Source organism: Vicia villosa, linkage group LG1 (assembly GCF_029867415.1).
Source record: "Vicia villosa cultivar HV-30 ecotype Madison, WI linkage group LG1, Vvil1.0, whole genome shotgun sequence".
In the NCBI taxonomy this organism is placed as follows: Eukaryota; Viridiplantae; Streptophyta; class Magnoliopsida; order Fabales; family Fabaceae; genus Vicia; species Vicia villosa.
The window spans coordinates 78,030,325-78,039,181 of NC_081180.1; the positions used below are offsets into that span (position 1 = coordinate 78,030,325).

Consider the following 8,857-nt stretch of genomic DNA (forward strand, 5'->3'; position numbering starts at 1 on the left):
AATCTCACAAAACACAGAAAATCTATAAAGCCGGACAATATATTTTGCCTTCAATACAAAAGGAACAACACTGTTGTGATAAATACAACAATAAGGATATGTGTTAACAGCGTACTCATAAAAAACCAAAAGAAATTATACAATATTATAACTATATTAGATGCAGAACATTTTATTTATATGTCAAATTAATTATCACGACTCTCTCTCTACATTCGATCTTAAACAACTACACAAATTACAATATTTCAGATGATAAATGGGTTGGAGATGTTGAAGGAGAGGATAGAAAGGGTTTGGGTGGCATTTCCAACACTTGAAGGTTCCCTTCCAACATTTCCACCACTTTATGCATTGATGGTCGATTCGAAGGACTGGTTTGTATGCACCATAAACTCACCACTGTCATTTTCCTTACCATTTCTTCATCAATTTCATTTTTAATGCACTTAAGTCCAAGGTCCAGATTCAATTCAAGACGCTTGTAAATCCAATGTGGAAAGTATAACTCACTAGAACAATCAACTTCAATCTTAATGTTCTTTCTTCGTCCAACCATCTCTAAAACCATCATTCCATAACTGTAGACATCTGATTTATGTGACACATTACCAAAACTTCGAGAAAACAACTCAGGAGCAATATATCCGGGTCTATGAAGCACCGATACTTCAAAATCCCTGTCGTATCGTATCCGATACGCTCCGATACGCCGATACGCTCCGATACGCTGCCGATACGTATCGAAGGAGTATCGGAATTTTTTAAAAAAATAAAAAAATTAAAAAAAATCCGATACGGCTGCGATACGCTTCCGATACGTCCCGATACGTGATCTTCAATTTTTTTTGCAGATTTTATTTTTTTAATGACTCTTCGTTTATTTTTTTATTTTTTAATAGTCATTATTTATTTCCCTACTTAATTCTTTCCTAATATTTATATTCCAATAATTTTTTAAATCAATTTTTAATATCTTATTTAATTAAATTCATCATTATTCATCATTAGTTGGGACTTCTTATTAGGCATATTAGGCAATAGTTGCACGTTAAGATAAAAGTAATAGGCAATAACTATTAATAATAACTATGCTAAGTTTTCAATGCCAATAATATTGATCATTAGTGACTATTATTAGTGACTATTTATATGACTAACATTTTCCAACATTGATACTATACCAATATCTTAGATTTAATATTTTTTAGTAATATAGTTATGTATTGAAAGTTCTATTATGAGAGTGGTTTTGTTAGACTATAATTTAACTAAATATTTTATTTTAATCTTTATATGCGTATCTTAAACGTATCGTATCTTGTATTATTCAATTAGTAACGTATCGCCGTATCGGATACGTATCGTATACGATACTCGTATCGTGTCCGTGCTTCATTGATCCGGGTGTTCCCCTTGCGCCAAATATGGATACAATGCTTTCTTTTCTTGGACATATTTTAGCAAGTCCAAAATCAGAAATTTTTGGACAAAAATCCTCATCTAGTAATATATTATGAGGCTTTATGTCAAAATGCAAGATTCTAGTGTTACAGCCTCTATGCAAATACTCTAATCCACGAGCAACACCAAGTGCAATATCATACAATGTTTTGCAATTCAATTGGAGACCAACACGCACTGGGTTTTTCTCTTCATATATGAACTTCTCAAGAGATCCATTAGGCATGAACTCATATATCAGTGCCTTTTTAGAACCATCCAAACAAAACCCCAAAAGTCTAACAACATTAACATGCGAAGTTCTACTTATACTCGCAACTTCATTAATGAAATCTTCACCATCACCTTTGGATTCACTTAAAACCTTCACTGCAACCATACGGTCATCATGTAACTTCCCTTTATATACACTTCCGTATCCTCCCTGGCCTAATTTACTTTTAAAAGAGTTAGTTATTTTCTTGACATCTAAATAATTGTACCTCGCAGCAAGAAGAGGTCCTTGTTCTTTCAAGAATTCCTTAATATTTTGATGGGTTGAACTCTCCTTCCTAAACAAAGGAAGTGCCCGAGGAAAGATATTTTTCCTAATCGCATAAGCCAATAAAATCAGCACTGCAATTCCAATAACCACCCCCATGGCTCCTGGAGAATTGTAAATTATTTACAATAAAACAACAAAAAAATAGCATAAGAAAGCAATTACTTTTTTTATGGTTACATGAAAGTAATGACTTCTACATAAATAACATGTTCCTCGGTCTAACTTTTGTCTTTAATTTTACTTCAGAAACATTTTAACATACTAGTGAACTTTCACATTCAAGGTCGATGAGTTTGAAGTTGTGTGCTGAAAATTATGATAATTGTAAATTACCTATACCCAGTTTGACTCTCCAGATCAGTCCCTTTTTCTTTGTATCCGTTACTGCATTAGAAAAACAATTCAGATTTGACATATGAAGATAAATTTGTGAAGAGAGAAATGTGGTTTGTGAATTTAGTGTTTCCGAGACAATGCTAAACAATAAGCCAATGGAACTCAGCTAGGAATTGTAGTAAATGTTAAATTAAAATATTAAAGATCACAAGACAGTATTTGGTTTGGACACACCAATGTAGTCTCACTACTCTTCTCCTAACTGACTCTGATTTTGATATGATATAAGGAATTGATCAGGAAAAATTTACAGAAAAATAAACAATGTTTCACAAACTTATGTGTGCTTGTGTTTCTATGGTGTGGGTTAACTAGTATACAATTGGCACAATAAAATTGTCCGTTGCTGTAAATTTGGTACCGCTTTAGTTGTAGTGACAATATGCATATTATTCTGATATGTGTCAATAACGTGTATTTAAACTGAATGAGAGAAATTTATCTGAAGCGTACCATTATGACAGTAGAACTTATTGTTTGCATTAAGTCTACATTGGCCTCCACTGTTGTTGCTGCACTCTTCACAATCAGCAGATAATTCTATTTTAACACTCAACTGACCAGATACAAATGATAAAATGTTTTTGGTATCAGTCAAGTCTTTAGATGGAAATTGAAGAACCAAGCAGGATGAGAAAAGGCTATGCGCATTTTCTTTAGTATCATTTGGATATAGATTCCTATTATAATAGATATCATAGGAAGGACATGGGTATTTAAAATATTGTGCAGGGGGGTTGATATTGTGGCTGCGATTGCATCGGAAGAGAGTTACATTACTGTTTATATAAAAAGAAACCAAAGGAGAAGGGGGAGGAAGAGGGTAACTGCGATTCAAAGTGTCACAAACGTTACTTTGCAAACGCGTATAAAAATCTTGATCAGAAAGTGTAATGGTATTCTGGTCAACGGAGCCAGTTAGCTCTGTGATTCTTGCATTCTCCTCCAGTTGGATCATTTTGGGTGAATAATAATTGGCCTCACAGCTATGTATGATTATGAGGCCGCAGTCTGGTTTCTCTGCCTTGGTGAAAGGGTAACTAAAAATCCCACGATTTCCACAGCTGAATGAGTGTGGACAGTTATCCTGGTACCCACTTCCATACCCTTCTGATAAAATCAGCACGAGGTGACAAAACAAGAGGAAGCAAAACAAATGGACTAGACCCATCCTAACTTATTGATGTATTAAAGGTTAAGTACAAGTAGTGGGAGTTGTTACATATATTATCTTCAGAAGTAGAAATGTATTAGTGTTATGCATGAATCAAGTTGTCTAAAAGGAAAACTTATCTGATACGTCGGTTGACTTGGAAAATGAAGGAGGAAGACTTGATGAAAAAGAGAGGTTGTTTAGATTAACATCTTTAGTCCATAAACATGTGAGGTACAATTCAAAGTAACAAAGGTGTGGTGCTGGTCATGTGTTAATTAATCTAACAATGAATCTGGACCCACTGCTCTATATCCTCTATTGACGAAACTGCACATTCTGGGATTGACTCCTTCAACATTCAAATGTTTCCAAATTTAATTTTTGTTCCATCTGGGAACTTCTTTGGCATCCGTATCAAGTATCCACAACTAAATGAAATGGAACATTCTCCTTGGTACCCATTACCAAGTAGCATAAGCTAAGAAAACAATGAGAATAGAACTTGGTAAACTCAAGTCGTCATGAATCACGCACTAGTAAATTTATGAGCTAAACAACTTTTAAATTTAAGAAAAGTTTGCATTCGTTCTTCACCATACACTGCATGTGTGATCTAGCTGCTTTGTTGACTTGAACGATGCCTCCAAAAGACTTGGCCAAAATTGATAGGGAAACCTTTGTGGGACATGGTGAACCAGGAAATACTTCACTAATAATAACCTGCAAATAAGCGCACACCCAAGAGTACCGGTACCAATAAATTAATTGGTGCTGTAGAACAGAAGATACCTTATTGTCAATGTAATCAACCCGAAATCTAGTTTGATTGGAGCAGTTATCAGCAATGAATTGAAGATGGAGGCCCTGTGAAAACATGCTGGATTTCCCTTAAAAAACAATAAATAAAAAAACACAAATTCACCTTGAATGGCAACAATTTTTTATAACGACAATTCATTATGACCATCTTTCAAATCTAGGAAAGTAAATTATTTACAATAAGGGCAAACATTAATTCATGCTTTACAAAGAGTACATTTTTGTAAACACATTGGAAGGGCTAGCTGAACTGCCTTGAGAACTAGCTGATCCAAGGTTAAAGGAGTTGGAAGTCTAGAGTTCAAGTTCTAGCAAGAGTTAAATATATACTTACAATTAATTACTAATGTTAAATATTATATTCAAATTCAGATTGTGTGTTTAATCTTTTCCTATAGTGTTTACAAAGAATTTTATACACAAAATGACATCATTCATCAAATTTCATGCATTTTAAACTCCATAACAAAATTCTAGACCAGAGAGAAAGAATATCCACATTTTGAATGAGTTTTAGATAAATTCTAATTTATCCAAGGTCTTATGATATGGCACATGTCATTCATATCTAATAAATCAATTATCATCACCCTCATTATCAAATAAATCACCATTTGAGCTATTGCATAAAATTTCACCTACACTCAAACACCTTAAAGTCTCTGTCTCACTTTTCCGTTGCATCAACCTTAGAAGAACATATAAATAAACTGAACCCGAAATTTATAACATGCATGTTTCTCGGTCTCAAAATTGGGACAGAAAGATATGCTCTGTATGATTTCGAAACTAGAAATTTTTTCATTTTTTGAAGTTAAACCCTGCAATATTTCATCTGAAAATAACCCTTTTGATATTGTGCTTCTTGAACCCAAACAACCAACTCGAAATTTAGCACATACATCACCAAACCCCTCAATACATTCCCATTCCTCACTCTCAAACTCAAAGTTCACTCCAACACACATCTATTTTATATATATATATATATATATATATATATATATATATATATATATATATATATATATATATATATATATATATATATATATATATATATATATATATATATATATATATATATATATATATATATATATATATATATATATATATATATATATATATATATATATATATATATATATATATATATATATATATATATATATATATAATATAGCCCCTAACACACACCTATTGTGATCTTGATCAACTTGTAGTGGTTCCTCAAGAACCTCCTCAAATAAGAAAACCTCTCTTGATTGCTTCATATACATCAACTGTCAATATTTTCAAGCAGCAAACTCCAAACAATCCTCAATTCAAAAAGCGACTTAGAGAGCAGAGATTAACTTCTCTGCTGATTTATTAGAAGCAAAATTACACTATTCCTTGACTCTTCAATGCAAGTAACAATTTCAAAAATTAAAGTTCACAAAATACTAGTTTAAAAATAAGAAAATTGATTTCATGCATCTTTTATATTTTAGCAAATGTGTGAGAGGAATATATTGTATTGTTTGCTTGGTCACAAGGAGTTGTCTAATCAATACAATAATTATGACAATATCAGAATCCTAATTAAATTTCAACATGTACTATACTTTTCCTCCCCAAGCCTTGCATTTGACAACAATATTGTTTCGTTATCTTCTTAGAATATTGGTTTCTCACTAGCTCTGCCAAGGTGGAATGACTAGAGAGGTTTGCAATCATTGGTATGGAGTGTGCCTGCAATGGAAAACTAGCTGTTTATTTAGTTTGTAAATAGGAATGATAATAATTGTGCTAACAGAAATCATTAGTAGAATATACCTGAAGGATACGAATCTTGAGATGTGAAAGTATTATAATCTGAAGATTTTGTAGGTCTAACCTGGGAGGTGAAGACAAAAAAGGTTTTGGTGCTATTTGCAAAGATTCCAAGCTACCTTCCATCATTTCTACCACTTTACTCATTGCAGGCCTATGGGATGGATCAGTTTGGATGCACCATAAACTTACTATAACCATCTTTTGAACAATCTTTTTATCAAATTCATTATTAAAGCTCCGCAGTCCAGGTACTTGATTTTGTTCAAGGCGCTTGTAAATCCAATGTGGAAAATAAATTTCACTCGAACTTTCAACATCAACAATATTGTTATTTTGTTTTCCCCCAACCATTTCTAAAACCATCATTCCATAGCTATATACATCAGCCTTGTGAGAAACGGAGCCGAAATTCCTAGAAAACACTTCGGGAGCAATGTATCCTGCAGTACCTCTGGCACCTAATAAAGATATGATACTTTCTTTTCTTGGACATACTTTTGCAAGTCCAAAATCTGAAATTTTAGGACAAAAATCACCATCTAGTAATATATTATGAGGTTTTATATCAAAGTGCAAGATTTTAGTATTGCAACCCTTGTGCAAATACTCTAATCCTCGAGCAACGCCTATTGCAATATTGTAGATAGTATTGCAACTCAATGGAAAACTTAGCTTTAGTGGATCTTTGTCTTCATTTATGAACTTTTCTAGTGATCCGTTAGGCATGTAGTCATATATCAAAGCTCTTTTCGAACCTTCTAAACAGAATCCCAATAAACTAACGATATTAACATGAGAAGTGACACTAATACTAGCAACCTCATTGATGAATTCTTCACCGTTACCATTGGATTCACTTAATATCTTTACTGCCACGAGACTTCCATCTTGTAATTTTCCTTTGTATACACTGCCGTATCCTCCTTGACCTAGTTTGTTTTTGAATGAATTGGTTGCTTTTATTATTTGTGTGTAAGTGTATCTTTTAGCTGCTAGATGACCATGGTTTTTCAGAAACAACTCAATTATTTGGTATGGTGAGTTTTTGTTGCTGATAAAACGCCTTCTCAAGAACCAAGCCAACAAAGCTAGAACTCCAAGTACTCCAGTAGAAGATGCAACTGCATAATTTATCAAGTAATTAATAATCAAGTGCATAAAATGTTGTTATACACTAGTTTATTGAGTATTTATGGAAAATGAGCATTTCCCACCTATTTTCATTACACCACTCTTTTTATTTCTGTGAATGTAATAAGACAATAGTTGTATAATAAATAAGTTAAGACACAACGTTTCAAAACAAAAACAGATCATAATCCTCGATTAATGATTCATCAGACCTGCAAGTTACTAGTTGGTATTATTAGAACGGGAGTGGATTGTCTCCAGTTTTACAGTGGAGAGAGGGAGTAATGTGAATCTCCACCTTTAAAATTCCATATGCCAAAAGAAGAGGAGTGGAAGTGGGACATGAGAGGCCTTTTAAGAGAGAAAGAAAAACAAAAGAGTGGAGGGAAAAAACCGATATAGAAAGAAGTTTTTTTTAGAAAATTATGTTTTTATTTTAAGTATGCAGTTATGTTGTTCCAGTTATGCAGTTTGTTTTGTTTAAAGTATGCATTTTGTATTAGGGAGTTATGTCATATTTTGTTGGCAGAGATTTTAAATAACCACTTGGTTGGCAGAGAGAGCAGGGAGATGTCCTGGCCTCTTTGAGGAGCATATGCTCTGGATTGTTATTGTCTTTGTCTTATACTTGCTCCATCCCACAATGAGTGACCCAGTTGGAATAAAATGATGTCCCAAAATAAATGACCCATTACAATTTCTAATAAACTTTTTCCAATTCTACCATCTAATTATTAAAAGTTTCATCATTCCCAATACATAAGACCATGTGCAATGGGTGTGTTTAGTTGAACTCAACATGCAAAATCTCTTCCAATGGGTGTTTAGTAGGGCTGGAAATGAGTCGAGTTGAGTCGAACTCGCCTCAGCTCAGTTCGACTCGTTAAGAATTGGCCGAGTTCGAGTTCGAGCTAGAGTTCATGACGAACTTTTTTTTCAGCTCAAACTCGACTCGCTAAGAATTGGCCGAGTTTGAGTTCGAGTTCGAGTTTATCTCGAACTTTTTTTTCAGGTCAAACTCGACTTGTTAGAAGTTCACGAAAATCTCGATTCAACTTGTTAGGTTTATCTTGTTAGGTTCGACTCGCTTATTTCACGAACTTAAAAGTAATTTTTTAAAGTCTATTTATATATTTTTATATATATATATATATATATATATATATATATATATATATATATATATTTGACATTTTAAATTAATATTTTTTAATTAAAAAATATAGAAATAAAATAAAAGTTATAAGATTAGAATTTATACGATGTTAATTTTATTTGTATAACTATTTGTAGAAATATTTTGCTCACTAGAGAATATAAATTATCAATTAAAACCGTTAGATTAAGATAAAATATGATACTAAGATTTAGAGCAAATATACAATCGAGTTGACTCATGAACCTAACGAGTCGAACCATGTATAGTTCAAGTTCAGCTCATTTAGTTAACGAACTTAGTTTTTAGCTCATACTCAGCTCATTTGGTTCATGAACCTAGTTCAACGATTTATTTTTCGAATCGAGTT

The 8,857-nt window shown here is 32.8% G+C and overlaps 2 protein-coding genes across 2 annotated transcripts; both read right to left on the reverse strand.

Annotated features, from left to right (window-relative positions):
* Positions 1-207: 207 nt before the first annotated feature.
* LOC131610157 (LEAF RUST 10 DISEASE-RESISTANCE LOCUS RECEPTOR-LIKE PROTEIN KINASE-like 2.1) lies at positions 208-3,565 on the reverse strand. Its single transcript, XM_058882035.1, has 4 exons — positions 2,858-3,565; positions 2,342-2,392; positions 1,410-2,109; positions 208-653 (listed from the first exon to the last, which is right to left on the reverse strand). Exons 1-4 carry the CDS (start codon positions 3,360-3,362, stop codon positions 239-241), a joined length of 1,671 nt encoding a protein of 556 aa, XP_058738018.1. The 5' UTR covers positions 3,363-3,565; the 3' UTR covers positions 208-238.
* A 2,299-nt stretch (positions 3,566-5,864) lies between these two features.
* LOC131646697 (PR5-like receptor kinase) lies at positions 5,865-7,358 on the reverse strand. The gene has a single exon (XM_058916672.1). The coding sequence runs from the start codon at positions 7,356-7,358 to the stop codon at positions 6,174-6,176; it is 1,185 nt and encodes a 394-aa protein (XP_058772655.1). The 3' UTR covers positions 5,865-6,173.
* Between the last annotated feature and the right edge of the window lie 1,499 nt (positions 7,359-8,857).

Coding starts and splice junctions, on each gene's coding strand:
- LOC131610157 (XM_058882035.1), bottom strand. CDS start 3,362: ATGATCCAACTGGAGGAGAATGCAAGAATCACAGAGCTAACTGGCTCC. Junction 2,393..2,857: donor TAAGTTCTACTGTCATAATG/GTACGCTTCAGA, acceptor TTTCTAATGCAG/TAACGGATACAAAGAAAAAG. Junction 2,110..2,341: donor GAGAGTCAAACTGGGTATAG/GTAATTTACAAT, acceptor ACAATTCTCCAG/GAGCCATGGGGGTGGTTATT.
- LOC131646697 (XM_058916672.1), bottom strand. CDS start 7,358: ATGCACTTGATTATTAATTACTTGATAAATTATGCAGTTGCATCTTCT.